A 21,325-nucleotide genomic window follows, 5' to 3' on the forward strand; every position below is an offset into this window, starting at 1 on the left:
TCCGATCATATGTATTGACCTAGCACGCGCTTGGCCCACCTTTTCCAAGCATGTTGACGAGGAAAATGTGGATCAAGAGCGGGCTAGGGTAAATATGCTTAACAGGATTTTAACACATCGATTGCTTTAACTCATTCACTTACATCACAGCATAACTTCGTCAACATTTTAAATCTAAAAACTGTGCACTGACCAGCGAAATGGATGAGTCCATTTGCATGTAAACAAACACACACAAATATGTTTTACAATAAACAAACTTAAACAACGTTTCATTGCTTCCTTTGCACAATTAAACATATTTTGGGATGGAAAATGTTTAGCAAATGAATTACCCGTGTATAAAAACTTACTTTCACAACACTGAAGTGGCCGCTTCTGCGGCCATATGGTTTAACCCACCAAACTGACAGTGCTTTAGCTTTGTTTCATGCAACTGGATTTTTAGTACAGGAAATTGGTGGCGTTTTCGGTATCATGGTTATTTGGGAAGTCCCGAGAAGCCCGAATAAACGGCGCTCCACTGTATCTCACTCTTTCAATAACATCCATAGACACACAAAAATGCACGTAGTAACAAAGAAATATTTTCTATTTGCTATGCTTTGTGTGCGGAAATCATTGGTTGACGGTTTTAAAGTGACGCAAAGTCCCTCAACTATGGCGACCCCCTAGGTGGATTTAAAAATATCAGGTGGTGGACTCTAGTGCATTTTGACAATTCGTCACTTGACGTAAGGTCCCAAGGATTCAAACTATTCATTCAAAAACTATTCAAAAGGATTAATTTTGTTCATATAATATATCTACCCCATTTTTTCGATTAAATATTATTTAAAAATATATTTTGGACTTTACGAGTTCTTATATAACATAAGAACATGGATTAAAATGTGTTATTTTGATGATAAAAATTAAGATATCATTATTTTTTTCAATTTTCACATTGATTCCTCATTCTTTACGAGCCGTATGGACAATTTGTGTGAGATCCCAAGCGCCACAGATTAAGCTTAAACGACTGGAAAATTGAATATCCATAGAAAAAAAATGAAAGCTCCACTGCTTCGTTGGTTTGATCAATAGATGGCGTATTACAACTCATCATTATATTGCTATCCTTTTCTTGCAATGTGTTTCGACAAGTTTCATCTTATCATGACCTATATAGCCTTCTGACTTTCCGAGCAAAAATCTTTATGAATGGTCGTGTGGTCAGATACGTGGGTATCAACACCAACGACCATTACTCAAATCTCACTTGCTTCAGTACTGGTGGTTTCCGTTGGAGTTTAGTATTTAAACAAGCGTATCGCCGTTCTAGTTCTAGCGATGCATAACTTCAATGCGGAACCATACAACAGTACAGAGGAAATGAGAAAGCTCTCCTCCAAGCGATAAAGCTCAACTGGTTGGGGTATCCTACCAACAGATAGCGCCATCAGCTTTTTTGCTATTTTTAGAATGCACGAGTCGTTTGCCGTCTGCTAAACGAAGTCTTTCTATATTCCGTTTAGGTAGCGAACTTGAGTCGTTTAGAAGCCGTTTAGTGGTCGTTTAGTGGATGTGTGGCACTTGGGATACTCACATGATCTTAAATTTCATGCATAAACAAATCATCAAATCTTTTGTTAATATATCTCATTTTTTCGATAAAATCACTAGACACACAAAAATGCACATACAGGGTGTGTGGGCTAAATTTGACACCTTGCCTTTGGGTTTATAACTCAGGGTTGAGTTGGCGTATCGAAATGATTGATATGTCATTCAATTGCTAAAAGTTGTGCGAACAAGTGTAAAAAATGTCTTGCTCCGTATATATGTGGAACCCGCCCGAATTGTACAAGCGCGTAACGTGTGTTATGATGGTTCGTGCCGGCCATACGAATGCCGAAATTCGGAAGGCGGCGATGAGTTCGCTGAACACCGTAAAAACAATACGGTGGCCAATGGGCGGCCGTACGTTTGGCAGCAGGATTCAGCACCATGCCATACGGCCGTTAAAACATGCCAATGGCTCACTGCCAATTTCGACCGATACACCAGCACCGACGTTTGGCCACCCAGCTCCCCTGACCTTAATCCTATGGATTACTTTGTGTGGGGCACAGTTGAGCGGGACACCAACAGGGCGTCCTGCAATACCAAAGCGGAGCTGGTGGCCAGAATAAAGGCCGTGTTTGCGGCCATCTCCAGAGACATGGTTGTCCGGGCTTGCGCGCGGTTCCGGAAGCGGGTGCAGGCGGCCATCGACGCGCAGGGAGGGCACTTCGAATAAAAAATGCGGCAAACATGGTAAACTAAACTTTGTAGAAAAATATTTTTTAAATATTTAACATAAATTTGATAAAAATTCCTTTCCTATTCCCTCAGAAACTGTCAACTTTATCTAGAACACCCTGTAATAACAAAGAAATCTGTTCTATTTGCTAAGCTTTGCGTGCGGAAACCAATGGTTAACGGTTCTAAAATGACGTAAAGTTCCTCAACTATGGCGACCCCCCTAATCCACCACCTGGTATTTTTAATCCTCCTTGGGCGACCCCCCAAAGGCCCCTATGCACCACCTGATATTTATAATCCACCTTGAGATTCCACCACCTGATATTTTTAATCCACCTTGGACGACTGTTGTCAAATTGAATCTTGAAATGGCAACCTGCCAAATGCTGAGAAGATACCTTTTCTATATTTTACCTTGCATAAGGCCGCGTCTATTAATGACATATGTCACAAGTTTGTTTGGGCGCAAAGTTGAGCTGCATTTATGCTCATCCTCATTTTTCAGCATTGTTGTTAGATTTCATTAAACCTCTTCCAAAGGCAATAAATTTACTAATAAACCTTATATCATATTGTATGTTGTGCACATCCCTGGGTGCTCCTCACAATTACGTTCTTTAGACAACTATAGATAAACTACAGGTCATTCACCGCACGCTTTGCTTTGCAGCTAACCGTGCATTAAACTAGCTTTCTATAATAATTATTAACAAGCTCTTTCCTTTTACACTAAACTATACGTACAGGGTTCGATAATTATTATTGTGTTCAGTGTGCAGTGGCCGTATCCCTAAATTTGGAACTAGAATGAGTAACAAAAAGCTGAAACCGGAGGAGCCGGTTGAAGAAGTAAATGAATTTTCCGTCGAGAAAATTTTGGACAGCAGAGTGGTCAACGGCAAAGTACGTACTACAGTGAAAAGTCATATCATATATTGATACTGAATTCTTTAACAGGTTGAATATTTTCTGAAATGGAAAGGTTATTCGTCAGAAGAAAACACCTGGGAACCGGAGGAAAATCTTGACTGCGATGATCTGATACAGGCCTTTAAAGAATCACGAAAAAAAAAGGAAGGCAAGCCACTGAATGTTAAGAAGTATTATACATTGCATCGTTAAAACCATTCAGCTATCCTCTTTTCATGTATCAACAGCCAAAGAAGAAAGTTCTGGAAGGAAAAGTAAGCTCAAGGATTCATCTGAAGAACCTAAAGCTGTCCCAGCTAAACGAAAAGCTACGAGCGATAAGAAAGTAGGCTTTGACCGCGGATTGATCCCAGAAGAGATTATTGGTAAGTTTTTAATATTTTTTCTTGACAAATCTCAGAAATCATACGCGAAATTTAAGTTTCTTTTGATGCATATTATCTAGCACTCTTTCTTATGACTATCTATCATAATAAATGCACCAATTCATCAATGCAATGCCTATCATATTGGCTGAGAGAATTGAAATGTGTTGTACATTCTTCTTTTTGGCATAGCGACCTATGCCCGGCCTATGCAGTTAATAGTTTCTTTCAACCAAATAGTCAATCCTTGCTACGGGGGCACGGGGACGGTAGATCGTAAATCGTACGAGTTTGCATACCTTTTCATGTTTTTAGATGGTTTTCCGACAGAACTCAAGACCGCGGGACACATTCATGAATCGGCGGGAGTCAATCGCAAGAATGCGTGTACGATACGTGAACACGTTGACGATGCCGGGACGATACCCAAAACCTAAACAGTGGGCGCACAAAATTTAAATTAAAAAATCACTGCTGTAAGACCATATGTCCCTGGGAAGCGATAATGTACCCTACAAAGTGTGCCGCAGTCTTGCGATACAAATCCGCAGATCCCGGTATCGTCAACGTTTTCACGTTCAACCAAAATAACTTCATTTTCATAGAAAGTAATAAAAAATTGTTTTTTTTTGTGAAACTGTTGCACTAGCCTGCCAAATACTGGAACAGTTACCCTAGTATCTGGTTGATTTGGCAACCAAAATGAAAATTCCAAAAGATCAACATGTTATAGGCAAATGTTTTACTCTAACGTCTGGTTTTCACCAGTATTTTCCATCATTTTTTGTTCTACAAACCATTTGAGCCAGTCTGATAGTACAGTCGTCAACTCGCACGACGTAACAACATGCCTGTCATGGGTTCAATCCCCCAATAGACCGTGCCCCCATACGTAGGACTGACTATCCTGCTATGGTAACAATAAGTCACTGAAAGCTAAGCTCACTTCACTAGTGAGTACAGGCAGGCCTTGACCGACAGCGGTTGTGTGCCAAAGAAGAAGAAGAAGAAGAAGTTCATTAAACGATGATAACTGGGTAAAGAAGCAGCTGAAGGGAGTGGAGTATCAACTTTCAGGGATAGGCATGACGTGTACATGCTGGTTTTTTTTTAAATATCATATCAAAGAGGCATGAAAGCGTTATTTTTTTCTACCCCGTTAGCATCTTCTCTTAAGGCCGGGCTACATTGATCGTACTCGCAAGTGTAATTTCGATTTTCACTAGCGCATCTGGCAGCGGCTGGTGGAAGCTTTTTTTGGTCGTTCGTGTTGAATCTCAAAATTAATTAGTTTTTTCATCGTTTTTTATGCGAAAACTGCTGAAATACTTGCACAACATATTTATCTACCTTTCACAAAACTATTCTTGTCCAAATTAGGTTAAAAACATGAAAAAATAACGTATTTTCTGAAGCGGCTCCAAATTGCTTGGCAAAATGCTTCAGTCAGCCGCCGCCAGATGCGCTGGTGAAAATCGAAATTACGCTACGGATTACGATCAATGTAGCCCGGCCTTTACGCTTGCTAAATTATTTAAGAGAAACTATGCCTAGTTCAATCGTTTTACCAACATAATCATTTACCGGGCTAGTTGTTAATAGTCTTAATAAAAAAATCTACTTATCGTTGTGTCTAAATATGCTTCTTCACATTCACCAAGATAGCTTACTATCTTTGGGGCCCTTTCCGTTTTAAGTTCTAGGTTTTTTTAGATTTTGAAGATATATGTAACATGATACTTTGCGACCTTATTATTACATTACGGGATCTGATATTTTCGCCAAAAAATCTTACACCGTTTTCGAGCCCAAATAAAAAATGTTAAGCTGCTTTTGAACATTGTTCACCTATGAGTAAACATTTGACATAGTGATTTCTGAACATTGTTCAATCGCAACTAAACATTTGCTTTCCCTAATATTAACGTACGTTTATACTATCCGGGATCGTTTCTTCGATGATTATTTCGTTGCAATTAGTTTTTTTTTATCACGGCGGTCCCGTGATACAGTCGTCAACTCGAACGACTCAATAACACGCCCGTCCAAGCCCAAAATGGACCGTCCCCCCGTAGTAGAGATTGACTATCCGGCTACGTGGTAATGAATTAAGTCTCGAAAGCCTATGCAGGCCGGCATGTCCGCGTAGGACGTTACGCCAAATAGAAGAAGAAGTCGTTTGTTTAACTTCATTTTATCATTCATTTTATGTTGTACTAATTTAAAAGTCAGTTATTAGTCCTGATGGTATCGGGATAAATTATTGACTATTTTTGCAAATGAAGTTACTAACAAAAGTCTAATCTTCATAAAGAAAACGGATAAATTTAGGGGTATCACTTGTTTAGTTACGATTGAACGAAGTTCTGAAAATCAGCAGTATTTCAGTTGGACGTTAAATGTTTACTTATAGTTGAACAATGTTCAATAGCACCTTAACATTGTTTATTTGGGCTCGAAAAGGGTGTATTTAGCCTTCAGTCAAATTAACTTACTTCGTAATGTTATGTTTTGGCCCTACAAGCTACAAGCTCGATTCGAAGATTTAGAAAAGCATTCGTGAAGAAAATAACTTTCTTGGTGCGGCGTTCTGTACCAATAAAATTGTATGTAGTAAACTTCCGTGGCCCCTTAATTTTATCTGCAAATTAATTCACACGATTGTTGTCTTCTTTTATTCACTTCTCTATACTTTTATTTTAGGTGCAACTGATGAACATGGAAAATTGATGTTTTTGATGAAATGGAAAAATGCTGCCAATGCTGACTTAGTACCCGCTGAGCAAGCCAACGTAAAATGTCCCCAAATTGTTATTAAATTTTATGAATCTAGGCTAACATGGCAATCCGCAGAAGCAAAAAATGATACGCGGGACGACTAGAAGGAAATATTGTTTGTATTTTGTGAGCGTCACAGCATTATGTTTTCTGCTATGTTTACTGTTTCTTCAGTAATACTCAATCGCCGAAGTGAAAATATGTCCACCCTATCAGGCAATCAGCCTGCAAGAATATTTTAAGCAATTACTATGAAACTATAAACCGGTAGAAAAGCTTAATCGGCTTCAGACAGACTTCAAAACATCGTCAGCGGTCATCCATCATAACATCACGCGACAACAATTTCAAAACCAAGAGCATTGTGTAAAATGATTGAGGAAATATATATATATATATATATATATATATATATATATATATATATATATATATATATATATATATATATATATATATATATATATATATATATATATATATATTTCTAATTGTAAAATAAAAATAAAACGAGTAACTTTCTTGTCTGTGTTTTGCCAAAAAGTGTTCCGCGACAATTTTGGCTTCATTTGTCTTATTGTCGATCAGCAGCCGAAATGCTGTCTTTATTACAAAAGTACAGGGTTTCCAAGTCACTTTGCGATGTGAGCTGCATAATTCATCTCACTTGAGACGTTTTTTTTATTCTGACGTGCTACTTCATTTGGCCCGAAATAATTTTCTATTCCGCCCGAGGCTAAACAAAACAGTCACGTGGGCGCGGGGCCAGTCACCTAGTCCCATGTAATACCAGACTACGGAAAGCCAAAGGAATCGACCCTACGCAATGCCCCAGGGCTACTTTAAAATGGGCTCATGGAACGTACGCACTCTAAGCGAAGCCGGAGCCTTGAAAAAACTTGATGATGCCCTAGTCACACTGAGTATGGACCTCGTAGCTCTACAAGAGAATCGGTGGCTAGGGAACGGTATGCACAACAGGCGTGGTAAGCATTGCTACGACATCTACTACAGCTGCCACGACCGCCACCGCGTGCTCGGAACGGGTTTCGCCTAGAAATATAGGCCTTTCTAGGTCGCTAGAAATATAGATGCGTGCCCCAGGCATGACCTCATAATCATACTGGGGGACTTCAATGCAAAGGTCTTTAGGGAGCCAATGTACCGCCAATACACTGGCTGTCACAGTCTGCATGAGCACAGTAACGATGATGGTAGATTGGTCCTGTTAGCCGCAGGGAACAATTTGGTTGTTGGAAGTACCAAATTTGCTCGCAAGAAAATCCCCAAGGTTACATGGGCCTACCCGGATGGAGAAACCCTCAACCAGATCGACCTCGTGTTAGTAAGCCGACGACGATAGTCAAGTCTGTTAAATGTCAGAACATATCGAGGAGCCAATATCGATTCCGATCACTACTTGGTTGGCTTAGTGATACACAGCTGGACAAAAAAATAGGAAAAAAAATTTGTGTGTTTTTTTTGCGTGCACTAGGTGTGTCATCGCCAACAGTTCGAGGCGTACTGAATTTGCAATAGAAGATTTTTGCCTTTTATACTCTCATTTTTGGTGCGCTACTTATCTGAGTTTTGAGTGCCGGCAGCGTTTTGTGGCAATATAAAAGGAGAGCCAAACCGTGTTGCGCTTCATTCTTCCATCAGTGGTCAAGGTGTAAGGTTGCTATTTAAAAATTCCACAAAATCATCATGGGTCGCGGAAAGCACTGCACACCAGAGGAGTGAAAACACATTCAGGGGCTATATCGTGAGAACGTGCCGATCAAGACAATCTGCAAGGCGTTCGGCCGTTCGCGGACGTTTGTGGACAACGCCATTCGTAGCGAGGCTACGGGTAAATCGACAGGTCGTCCGCGAAAAACAACGACGTTGACACGCAGATTGTTGAGATGATCAGGGCGGATCCTTTCAAAACTTGCGCTCGTATCAAGCAGGAGCTTGGTTTGCAAGTTTCGGCGAAAACGGTGTCTCGCCGTTTTTTACGCCGCTGGGTTCTGTGACCGGAGACCGCGGAAGGTTCGTAAGCTGCTGCCGCCCCACGTAGAAGCGCGCATTCGGTTTGCCGAAGAACATTTAGCTGCATCCATCTCTTGGTGGAGCAAAATCATTTTTTCGGATGAGTCCAGAATCAATCTGGATGGTTCGGACGGCATTAAATACGTCTGGCGCCTTCCTAATCAGGCGTATCATCCGAAAAATACGATAAAAACCCTAAGTCACGGAGGCGGCCACGTAATGGTGTGGGGTTGCTTTTCCTGGCACGGCCCGGGTCCTTTGTTCCGTATCAACAGGACACTGAACTCGGAAGGGTATAGAAAAATACTTAGTCGTAAGATGTTGCCATACGCCCGAACAAAATTCGGAGACGAAGAGCATTACATCTTTCAGCATGATAACGACTCTAAGCACACATCGCGAACAGTTAAATGTTTTTTGGCAAACCAGGATGTGCAAGTTCTACCGTGGCCTGCGTTGAGTCCTGGCCTAAACCCGATTGAAAATCTGTGGTCAACTCTCAAGCATCAGCTTAAGAACCAGCCTGCACGTTCAGCCGATGATCTATGGACACGCTGCGAGGTTATGTGGAAACGCATACCCAGAAGCGAATGCCGTAACCTCATCGGCGATATGGCCAAACGCTGTCAGGAAGTGATAGCGAATAACGGTCAACACATTGACCGTTAGAATGTGTTTTCGCTCTGTGGAACACCGCAACACCACCTCCCAACAACCACTTAAACAGTCCTTTTCAGGGCTACCAAATATTTCTGACAAGAACTATGTCTTTCGGTCACAGAAAAAAGTTCCTATTTTTATGTCCACCAGTGTACGTTGTAGAATTGCCCGCCCCCATACCAATGGGGGCGGAGAAAACACGCAGCCTCGGCTCAACACGGACTCCAAATCTGCCTAGTTCGACGATGAATGCAGACAAGTGACCGAACGTAAGAATACTGCATACCGAGCAATGCAGCAACGGCATAGAAGAACATTGGAAGAGCAAAACATGCGGGAACTCGAGCAAACCAGAGAGGCGTACGGGCCGACACGAAAGTTTTACCAACCGATAGCAGGTCACCGAAACAACGTGGTAACCTAAGGTAACCTGCTGTCGCAACAAAGATGGTGGTCTGGTTAGTTAACCAGCCAGATGTAATCTCGCGGTGGGCTCAATACTTTGATGAATTACTCAACGACCCGCTTAACGAACAGCTAGAAGCGCCACTAGCAGATAGTGTCATGCTACTGCCACCTAGCATAGAAGAAACACGAAAGGCTATCCGTCGGCTGAAAAATAACATAACAAAATAACAAAATATCAAAATAACAAAAATAACAAATAACATCCGGAACTGACGCAATTGCAGCTGAACTGGTCAAGAATGGAGGTGCACGACTAGAAAACGAGATTCATCAAATTGTTACTGAGGTGTGGGAGAGCGAATCGATGCCTTGTGATTGGAATCTCGGCATCATCTACCCCATATACAGTAAGGGAGATAGGTTGGACTGCATCGCCTTGTCCCGCACGTCGAAGAGATAGTCGGAAACTATCAAAAAGGATTCCGAAACGGAAAATTTACCACTGATCGGATCTTCACCATGCGGCAGATCTTGGAGAAGATGGTTGAATACAGAAACGAAACATACCATCTCTTCATTGACTTTAAAGCTGCATATGACAGCATAGCCAGGGTAAAACTGTACGACGCTATGAGCTCTTTTGGAATCCCGGCCAAACCGATAAGGCTAGTTAGAATGACTATGACCAACGTCATTTGCCAGGTGAGGGTGGATGGAAAACTATCAGGACCTTTTGCTACCATCAGGGTCTGTGCCAGGAGGACGGGCTTGCCTGTCTCCTATTTGACTTGGCGCTAGAGAGGGCTATCCACGACTCAAGGGTGGAGACTACGGGAACCATCTTCTATAAGTCAACCCAGATCCTGGCATACGCTGATGATATAGACAACATTGGTCTGCGGCTCTCCTATGTAGCAGAAGCCTACCAAGGAATCGAGCAGGCGGCAGAGAACCTTGGATTGCAGATAAACGAGGCAAAGACCAAACTGATGGTGGCAACATCAGCGGGCCTTCCAATAAATAATCAGAACCTACGTAGGCGTGACGTACAGATAGGTGAACGCACTTTTGAAGTCGTCCCAGAAATCACCTATCTTGGGTCAAAAATCAGCAACGACAATAGCATGGAAGCAGAGTTGCGCGCAAGTATGCTGGCTGCCAACCGCTCATTCTACAACCTGAAAAATCAGTTCACCTCAAAGAACCTGTCGTGACGGACGAAGCTGGCACTATATAGTACCTATATAGTTCCGGTACTCACATACGCCTCTGAGACATGAACACTGTCCAAATCTGACGAAACCGTCTAAGCCGCGTTCGAGAGGATACCGCTCAGAAGGATACTTGGCCCCGTATGTGCAGAAGGACAATGGAGGAGCCGCTATAATGACGAGCTATGTACGATGTACGATGAGATGTACGGCGACCCCTCTGTCGTGCGTATCAAGCGTATCAAGCTCGCCAGGCTCCGGTGGGCTGGCCATGTTGTAGGCATGGAAACGGACCCAGGCCCGTAAAAAGTTAGGCCGTCCTCAAGGACAGAGGAGGCGTGGTAGGCCCTAACTGAGGTGGCAAGATGGCGTGGAGGCGTCCGGGATTAAGGCCGGGATAACGGACTGGCAGACGAAGGCGCGAGACCATGAGCGGTTTCGGACACTCCCCCAACGGGACAAAAGTAGAAAGCTTGGAGCAAAATAATCGTTTTTCTCCCTCTATCCTCTATACCGCGCTTGCTTGCACTCATGCGCGAGCGCTCGAGTATATTATCGCAGAACTGAGTATTCGCAGTTCAACCCGTGCAGTGAGAATGTATGTGTTAATGTGCAGCGAAATTTGTCTCTATCATTCCCCCACCCCCAAAAAACCACATTCACTCTCCGCGCACTCTGAAAATTTTGGCACGCACGCTACGTACAACACAATACAAAAGGTCGTTTAAACCGCGCACACTGATCAAAGTCGCGATGGTCCAATCGGAACGCCGACGGTCCAAGTCAGAGATTTGGTGTGAAAGAAAAAGTTTTTCTGACCAAATCGACAACACACACGCGACGACACACATCGCGTCGTCACATCGACCACCGTCGATGGAAGTGAGTGATGTTCTAAAAATAGATACGTCGGGTGAGTGAGGGGGGGGGGGGGGAGGCGTAGAACAGAGAACGTAAGCGTGAGTCGTCGCGTGTGAGTGTGTACACTCGAGAACTCATTTTTTTCTCTTTCCTGGAACTCACATGTTCTACATTTTTCTGATTTTAAGCAACCAAACTAGAACGGGAAGTAGAAGGCTACTTCATATTCTGTTTTCCTTATTACTTTCGAGCGTTTTGAAGCGCTTGGGCCTGAGGCAGGCCAAAATCGCAAAGCAGTTGTAGCGCCGGGTAAGTAAGCAAGTAAGTAAATATATACCAGTGAAAGCCGATAGTGAAAGAGCAATTAGAATGTATAGTTAACTTCACGCGGTGAAGTCAACTTGTGAGTAATCCGATTTAAAGTTAAAAAAATTTTAAATCTAGTTCAGACTAAGACTGCAAGCTCAAGCATTCCCGTATTTTCCAACATGGCTTTGTGGGAGTGATTGAAAGATGATGTAAACCGTTCTAAGAGTCAACTAGACTACATTGATTCGAAATTCAGTGTAACCACGCTTGCTGTGACCAATGGCTACTTGATTTCAACTAAGGTATTGATGGCGTAACTTTAGTTCTTCCCATATAACCAAGATACTGAAAACGCCACCAATTTCTTGTACTAAAAATCCAGTTCCATCAAACAAAGCTAAAAAACTATCAGTTTGGTGGGTTAAGCCACACGGCTACAGAAGCAGCCACTTCAATTTTGTTAAAGTCAGTTATTATGCTCGGGCAATTTATTTGCTCAACATGTTTCACCTGTGTTAAAATGTGATTTAATTGTGCAAAGGAAACAATTAAACGTGTGTGTTTAAGTTGGTTTGTTGTAAAACATTCATGTTTAATATGTGTATATGTGTGTTTGTTTACTTGCGAATGATCTCTCCATTTCGCTGGTCAGTGCATAGTTTATAGACTAATAATATTGCTGAAGTTGAAGTGCAGTGATGTAAGTGAATGAATGTAATCAATCGAAGAGTTAAAATCCTGTTCAGCATATTGACCTTAGCCAACCCTTGACCAAACTTTTCCTCAAAGCATTTTTGGAAAAGGTGGGTTAAGGGTGGGCAAGATAAATACATCGGATCGGAACTGGCAGCTCCGATTGTTCTAAAATTTGGTGGGTTAACGACTGAATCGACCACCACAAACCCACGTGGGTTTGAAGTGGCTTTACAGTGGGTTAAGGACGATTTGGTTATTTGGGTTCCTTCATCCTCTTTCGCATTCATTTCGCAAATATATGCTGGTTCAACACGAACGTTCAAAAATTATACATTATAATAAATACACACAAAATACAAACTTTAAAACGCAGGCCGCGCGCCAGCCGCACCGAGCGCCCCTGCTCGATCGGCCTTCGTGCACACTCTCCCGACGCTCAGCACACCCTAACCCTTGCCTACTTAGTGTGTGCGACAGTGTGCGTGTATACCAAGGTCCCTTAAAGATAGAAGGTCGAATAATGTAGAGCGATTTGACATTCAAGAAGAAATAGAAGGAAGGGCCAACTTGCGAAGCGACACCAAACAAGGTACACGTACCATTCAAATTGCAACGAATTTTCGATTCGATTATATTTTTGTTCTTTTTACGCGTTTTAATATTTTTCATTGTTGCACTATGGTTTATAAAAAATAGTCTGACGGCAGGACTCCACACAGCATAACACGGAGCGCAACATAACAACTGACAGCTTCCAAACGCTTTACAAAACGCTTCTTTGATGGAAGTTTTGAATATCCTTAGTAGGCCGCTCATTGCTCGTAGAAAAACTACCAACTTACTGCGATGACCGACAGGTATTTAAACGCTTTGCCTCCTTTCCCAAGCGTTTTCTGAAGCGTTTGGCAGCTGTCAGTTGTTATGTTGCTCTCCGTGTTATGCTGTGTGGAGTCCTGCGGTGAAAGAAGGAAGTTCATAAACACCCCAAAAGCTTGCAATTGGAGTAACATTTCCTATGAGTATAAAATATAAAATATCAACAATATTTATAAATAAATTTAATGTATGAAATATAATTATTACCTATTCAATCTATGTTTCCGGCCATTTTGAATAAAAATTACTGTAGGTGCGAGGGCTCTTTTTTAAAGTAAAGTTAATGAAGTTAATAAATACTTGTATGTATTTCATTATCTTGCTTTATCAATAGCTGGGTAAATAAATAAATAACCATTTTTTATTATTAACCCTTTTTATGAATAACATTGTCTTTTTATTTATTATGAATATTTTATTTTTATGAATAACAATTGTAATTCTTGAAGTTGTTACAACTTTGATTGCTGTTAAAATGATAGCTTAATAATAATATTATAATTTATTTATACGCATGAATTATCAATGAGTTTTATTTTTAATAGCGATTGCTGTGGTTTTATGTTTGTTCAAAAATTGTTGCTTTTCGCGGCCGCGATATTCCGGTCAGTGTATTTTCGGCATAACGCTTGTTATTATAAACAAACAAAAAGTGAGTTTGATGAGAATAACATGAATGCTTCATTTTAATTTATGTTAAATTGATGTACAGTCTTTCCCGGATGTACGCGACACTCGAGTTAGGTAGCGGTCAGAACTTCGCCGCATGCGATTTTGCCGCAAGCTTTTGTATGGGATTTGACGTTAATGACAGCACTTGCGAATCAGCCGCATGCAGCGATGCGGCAAAATCAAAATCATTTGATTTTGCCGCATCGCCGCATGCGATTTTATTTCAGATGTCAAATGCCTAAAATCATATCAATGAATGATTATCTTTATAAAGAAACAACAAAATATCATTATAATACCTTGAAAAGCTAGAAAATTGAGAAAACTCTTTTCTTGCCGCATGCGGCAAAATCGCATGCGACGAAGTTCTGACCATTACCTTACGTGAATTTTTATTTTTGACAGTTCAGAGTCAAATCAGTGCAAATTGCTCCATCAATTGTCAAATGAAAAATAACTTGCTTTTTTTCAAAAGTTTTAAATCACTAAAAAACAGATAAAACTCATTTTTCTACACCATTTGCATCAAATAAGTAATAAATTATATGAATGAACTAAATTCAATCTAAAATTATGGTTAATCGAGTATATTTTGGCTGTAAAACATGATACTCGACTTACGCGAAAATCCGAGTTACGCGAATGTCTCCCGAACGCATTATTCACGTAACTCAGGAAAGACTGTATAGTCTAAACTCACTGGTTGAACTTTGATTCCCTGCCAACTATTGAATATGTGCTTTTTAGTTGGCAAAAACATGGAAAACCATACCAAAAATTTATGATTTTTTTCTCGGCAAGCCAGGAGATTTTTGTGAAATTTTCAAAAACCGGTACAAACGCATGCTTTTTAATTGAACTGTCAGCCAAATATCGAGCGTTCGACTAAAAATCACGCAAACTAAAAAGCGTTGAACTATTTATTTCTGACTGCATTTAATAATATACTCACCCACACCATCAAGCGACCGTCCCACAATGTGGCAAACCATTTCTATAGCTTTTCTACGGTGTAGTTGTCAATTCGTTCGGGATAAGTCCAATACAGGCGGTCCCCGAGATACACGGTTAATGGGGACCGAAAACGGCCGCAAAATACCGCGTATCTCGAATTTCCGCGTAAGTCGAATCTCGTGATTTCCTGCTAAAATATCACAAATTTTTGTGTAATTTTGCAAGTAGGGGGCGGTTTTAGTCACTTTATGAATTATTTGATATGATTCTGACTGAAAATAACTGTTTTAAACCTTTTGAAATAGTTTTTAACATTCGATCAAAACGGAAATTATTTGGCAATTTGAAATTGATGTGTCAAATCAGTACAATTTGCTCAAAGAATTGTCAAATTTAGAAAACCGCGTATCTCCGAATCCGCGTATAAGAGGTGCCGTGTATCTCGGGGACCGCCTGTATACAGGTGGACCCACTTGTACCGACTTTGCTCAATACTGTACGTAACCAAGGTAACAAACTACTGGCAAACAAATAAACATATTGAAGAAAGCAGTCTAACTCCGTTAACTGTGGGATATAGATATATCTAGAATATTAGTTTTCGAAACGCATTAGAAAAACATGGAAGATGTTAACAATAACTCATCGGCACGATCCTATTCAGACCGTCCTGCATCCCGAAGAGGTTTAGGTCCAACTAACAATCTATTTGCTTCAAATAACACAACCACCTCAGCAACGCCTAGCCCTGTTGCCATCATAAGACCCGGAACTGCTTTGAAGTGAGTGCTAAGAACTTCGACGTATTTTATAACTCTTTCTTATGTTATAATAATAATAATAATAATAATAATAATAATACTACCGATAATTATAATAATTAAAAATTATTATTATTATGATTATTATTATTATTATTATTATTATTATCATTATTATTATTATTATTATTATCATAATACTATTTATAAACACTGTCTACCCCTAGAGGTTAACAGTTATATGTGAGAGGGTAAGTGATATAATGAATGATATACAAATTAACTGGGCATAATCAAGGAAGAAGAAAGGAGATGTAACGAAGGCGAAAAAAAGATACATTTTAGTCTAGCAAATGGAACGAATCGTTAGAAGCCGATAGTGCACTAAGAAGCTGATCGTTTGTACCGCAACAAGTATAGGGTAGGTGTACCAAACGTTGTGTTAGCATCAATTATTGTGCTATCGACAAAAAGATCAAAATTTAAAAAGGAATCTGGTTAATTGCGGTTTTATATCAAAGTTATCGAGTCGAGTCGCTTCTCTTCGAAGGTTGCTTACAGACTGCGTTTATTCTACCAAAAATATCCATTACATATGTGTTTCACGCATACTTCTAATTAGATCTAACACTATCAACGCAATACTACTTAACGCTATATCTAATAACCTATACAAATACTAATAAGATATTTACAACGTGGTAACTGCCCCATCCTTCTAGTGTTGATTCTCCTGAATCAACTTTAAAGCCAAAAAAATCGGTATATAGTTATTTGGAGATGATTAAATTTTTGACATTTGTTTTGTGTATTTTAAAGTTATTTTCATTTTGAACAGTGACACGTTTGTCATCTTGCACGAAATTCCTCTTAAATATGGGCTTTTCTTTCCCCTTGAAGACTTTATCTTTTACAAAGATTTCTTGCCCTACTTCTAACTGCGGAGGTACTTGCCTTAGTTTATTATGAGTTTTTAGCTGCTTGCTTTGAGCTTGTTTCAATTGTACAATTACCTCATCATAAATCCTATTTCTAACTTCGTCAATTTCTTCAACGGATGCTGGATTTTGAGAAATACCTAAAAGGATTTCTTTTGGAGTTTTCTTAGTTACACTATGTATAGTGTCGTTGTATTTTCCTACTACTATCGCCATACGCCTTTTAGTTGAGTAGTTAGGTTGCAGACGTTTTTGTATGCGATACATTTCGGTAATCGTAGAATGGAAGCGTTCTACTTGACCATTAACCGCAGATTTATTGCTTGGTGTGGTGGTTATATTAAGGTCTAGCATTATCCCTCGAATTTCTGCTGATAGAAAAGATTTCTCGTTATCCGTTACTACAATAGATGGAATTATATATGATGTAATTGTTTGTTCGAAAGCTTTTCTAATATGAATCGTTTGTTTTGATTTAATGGGGATCATTCTTCCAAATTTCGAAAATTTATCAACACTTGAAAGAAAGCTTTCCCGGTCTATCTGGTATATGTCCAAGTGCAAAATCTCAAAAGGATGGTTTGGTATAGGTGTTTCCTGCAATTGTACTTTCAATGGGCGCCTATCATATTTGCATGTATTGCACGCATCGCAAACTTTAATGAAATTTCTAATTTTTTGTGTAATTTTGGGAAAATAAAATTTCCTCAAAATTTTACGTTTGTTCTCCTCTATGCCTCGATGGGCCCTTTCGTGTTCATCTTGTATAATGTTTTCTTGTTCTTCTGTGTTCGTAATACCCTTCAAAATATTTTGCGTGAAACGTATCTTATACATTCTTGTGCTTGAATATTCTTTGAAGATATTTTGAAATTTTCCTAGGATTTCTTCTGAACAATTCAAACTCTTCTTCTGTTAGGTGTGCGATGTGAGTGTTAGATTCTACGTCAAGTATCTGATCGATTGTCACACTACTATACTCACGACACATTTTTTTTTCGGATAATAGAAATGCAGTGGTATTTTATACTTGTTATTGTCCGGCTTTGTGAGTTCGATCTCTCGGGCACGTGTAATTAAATTGATATTGTGTGCAAATACTATTTCAGTCCCAATTATGCCATCAAAAAAGTCGTGAAAGTTGTACACCACAAATTTATATTTTGTTTCTAGCACTGGAGAGAAAATATCAAGAAAAACTACTTGCGAAGCACTTCCTATCCCGGCAACACTTTTAAACTGTTTTGTTTCACTTCTAACTGTTTCACTCCCTATCACATTTGCCCACTTCTCCGAAATAATGTTTATATTTGCACCACTATCGACTAGGAGTTTAATAAAACCATGTTCTGTAGGCACTTTAATAAACGGCAACACTAACCCACTGTTTTTTACCTTGGCAGGCTGTTGGTATTGGAGCCTGTCCCAAAAAAAGTTGGGCTACACTGAGCTGCCGTGCTATCATTCTCTTGGTGAGCGTAAGCTTGAGCCGGCCGGTTTTGATAATGCAAGTGTGTACGCATGGTACGATCTACTTCCATCGGCTCTTGACGCGTGTGCGTTTCGCTCGGTATTGGTGCGTGCGGTTTTTGTTTCGGAGGGAACTTTTGTGTTGGTAGGAAACCTTGTGCCGATGTACCTTTTCGTAATTTTTCGAGCTCTACACAAAGTTCATATGCCTTATTCAAGCTGTCTGGCGCAGCTGTTTTAACTAATATTCCTAAGTCACTATTTAATCCCCTTATAAAACTATCTACGGCTTTATCTTTAAAATAATCTAAAAACGCATGGTTAAGAGAATTATACTTAACATTATTTTGAATGTGGTTTGTAATAAATGTAAGAAGTTCGTTCACTCTACCGAAGTATAATTCGATATTTTCATAGTTCTTACGCTTAATTGTAGTAAGTTCGTAATCTAAACTCATCAAATCACGACGATCACTGAACTTCTTCACCAACACTTCTTTGATTGCTGACCAATCAAATCCTACATTACTGGCATGTAAAGCGTCCGATGCCGCACCAATTATTTTTCTACGCACTGTACGTTCTATTATTCCAAAATGCGTCGGGCAATTTGCAAATGCGGAATAGTAGTTGTATATTCCTTCGACATCCTCAACCCAGGTGTTGAGATGTTTCGGGTTACCGTCAAATTCCGGCAACATTTTAAGGATGTCAGGGACCTGTCCCATTTGTATGAAGAATTTCATTTCTTCTTGGCGTTGTTCCATCTTTTTTCTAACTAGATTCTAACTAGGTAGACGTATATTACAAAAAAATGATCGAACGGTCTTTCACGATGAATAAATTAGTGCACCTATTCGCGCTACAACACCGCAAATCACCAGTTGGAAGGCAATAGCTCTAAGGCTGGATGTCGTATTCTCTGATGTCGTAACAAAGACAGCTATAGGTAGCTTCACTCCAGTACTAGGAGCTTATACGTTTACTAATTTTTTTCTTTTAATTCGGGCGCCAGTTATCGAGTCGAGTCGCTTCTCTTCGAAGGTTGCTTACAGACTGCGTTTATTCTACCAAAAATATCCATTACATATGTGTTTCACGCATACTTCTAATTAGATCTAACACTATCAACGCAATACTACTTAACGCTATATCTAATAACCTATACAAATACTAATAAGATATTTACAACGTGGTAACTTCAATGTATTCATGTAATTTATCATATTTCCTTATTTTCTCACAAGTTTTAAAATTTTTCGAGGTCAACTAAACAAATAATCACTATATTTATTATCACTGTCCAAAACTCCACTACTGCTTAACGATGAGCGAAAAACCCGCCCAACATTCAATATCAATTTATACGTAAACTAGAGAACAGAACCTATGTTGTTGTTTGAATAGTTTATAGAGGCTTTGGCTCCAACGGAGTTCTTTCGCCTCTTTGAACAGAACCTATGCGAAATGATGTTGAAAATTTTATTATTATTCGTTAACACTGAAACATCACAGTTTTTGAGCGTCTAACAATGTTAAATAATTATATTATCGAGTTGAAAAATAGCATAACAATTGCCAACATGGCATGTACTAATTGATGTGCTATTCTCATGCCTACAAGTTTTGCTGTCAGATAGCAAAAAAAACAGTTGTGTAATTTTGCATGTAAAATCGACATTCTTGACATTCTAAACCCTATCTTTAAAATATTAAATTTTATTGATTTTTAACATATGGTTATCAAATTTTGAAATTGTAGATTCCTTAAAAATATTCACCTTAGTGTTGAAAATCAATCTTCAAACAAAATTTTCAAATCAAACAATCTTAGTACATTTTTTGGATTAGCACAACAATTGGTACATAGCTAGCACAACATTTAGAACACATAGAACAAAAAATGGTAGATGGAAGAGGTTTTGGAGAACGGCTACAACGTTATTCAATATTTTTTTCACAGTTCTTGTTTTGGTCCAAACGCTGCACAAACTCGTCCATAAATGGTCCACATACCCTACCGGGATGGGATCTTCAGGAGAGTAGTGAATTCTGACGCGTAAACGCCATCCCGTCGTTTACGCGTCAGCAGATAATGCACGGATAACAGCTCCAGTTAAATTGAGCGTAAAATTTTGTATTTTTTCTGCTAGATTTCATTAAATTTAAAATTAAATTACAATATGGCTTATGCAAATGAAAGGATATCAATTACCCAGCTATTTATAATGCAATACATATTAAAATAATGAATTGAGTGCATTTCCTTGCGATTCCCCGCTGAGCATTAATTTTTACCATAAACAAAGCGGGGAATCACAAGGAAATGCATTTAATGCATGATGCAAACGCATCTGAAAATTTCCCTGCAATAAATAAACGTGAAACAAATCGATTTGTTTCTCTTGTAACAAAAATGTTCCAGCATCTTGAGTTTGACAGTTGGCGATTGGCAATACGATTTGGCAACAAATGTTCCCGTAACATTTTTGTTATGTATTTAATTCTCTTTATTAGGCAGAAAAGTTCACATGAGGTTTGTTTTAGGAGTTGATGCAAAAAGTAACAAACGAATTCAATAAGGTGCAAAGAAGGAATAACATTTTACAACAAACGAAAGGTAGGGTCAACCTGTCAGGCGTTATGACACAACTGTCAAATACCAGGGTTCATATATAACACTCCTCCCTTCTTAGCAAGGATAATGTATTTAGAAGGTTGATTTTTATCGCTTTTGCTGGGCGACATTGTGGGGGACATCTGTCATTCTCTGCATACAAGTTTCATTACCCCGCACCAGCCCTCCCCGATTTTTATACCGGAGCCCACGGCAGAGAAATGTCAAGTCGAGAAGTGTCATTTTGCTCTGAACAACTTCACCTTGTCATTTATAACACCTTGCTTCTTAGAAATGGACTACGGTGAGTATCAAGGTGGATTTAAAAATATCAGGTGGTGGACTCTAGTGCATTTTGACAATTCGTCACTTGACGTAAGGTCCCCAGGATTCAAACTTTGTTTAAATTTATTGAATTTGTTTATATAATTTATCAACCCCATTTTTTCGATTAAATATTCTTTAAAAATATATTTTGGACTTTGTGAGTTCTTATTAA

The 21,325-nt window shown here is 39.5% G+C and overlaps 2 protein-coding genes across 3 annotated transcripts in view; both read left to right on the forward strand.

The window, feature by feature from the left end:
- The first annotated feature begins 2,708 nt into the window (after positions 1 to 2,708).
- On the forward strand, positions 2,709 to 6,682 carry LOC120951833 (chromobox protein homolog 1-like). Of its 2 annotated transcripts, none has more exons than XM_040370792.2 (5): positions 2,709 to 2,928; positions 3,033 to 3,189; positions 3,244 to 3,364; positions 3,444 to 3,581; positions 6,285 to 6,682. In XM_040370792.2, the coding sequence occupies exons 2-5, from the start codon at positions 3,094 to 3,096 to the stop codon at positions 6,461 to 6,463; spliced, it is 534 nt and encodes a 177-aa protein (XP_040226726.1). In that variant the 5' UTR covers positions 2,709 to 2,928; positions 3,033 to 3,093; the 3' UTR covers positions 6,464 to 6,682. The 2 variants fall into 2 exon arrangements, with proteins under 2 accessions (XP_040226726.1, XP_040226727.1); XM_040370793.2 differs by having other exon boundaries at positions 2,711 to 2,826.
- A 7,993-nt stretch (positions 6,683 to 14,675) lies between these two features.
- LOC120951717 (intraflagellar transport protein 74 homolog) overlaps positions 14,676 to 21,325 on the forward strand; it is a 32,753-nt gene continuing 26,103 nt past the window's right edge. The window contains exon 1 of the mRNA XM_040370576.2: positions 14,676 to 15,822. Within this exon, the coding sequence (XP_040226510.2) occupies positions 15,662 to 15,822 (161 nt within the window). The 5' untranslated portion in view covers positions 14,676 to 15,661. The remainder of the gene's footprint in view (positions 15,823 to 21,325) is intronic.

This window comes from Anopheles coluzzii, chromosome 2, assembly GCF_943734685.1.
Source record: "Anopheles coluzzii chromosome 2, AcolN3, whole genome shotgun sequence".
NCBI classification, from domain to species: Eukaryota; Metazoa; Arthropoda; class Insecta; order Diptera; family Culicidae; genus Anopheles; species Anopheles coluzzii.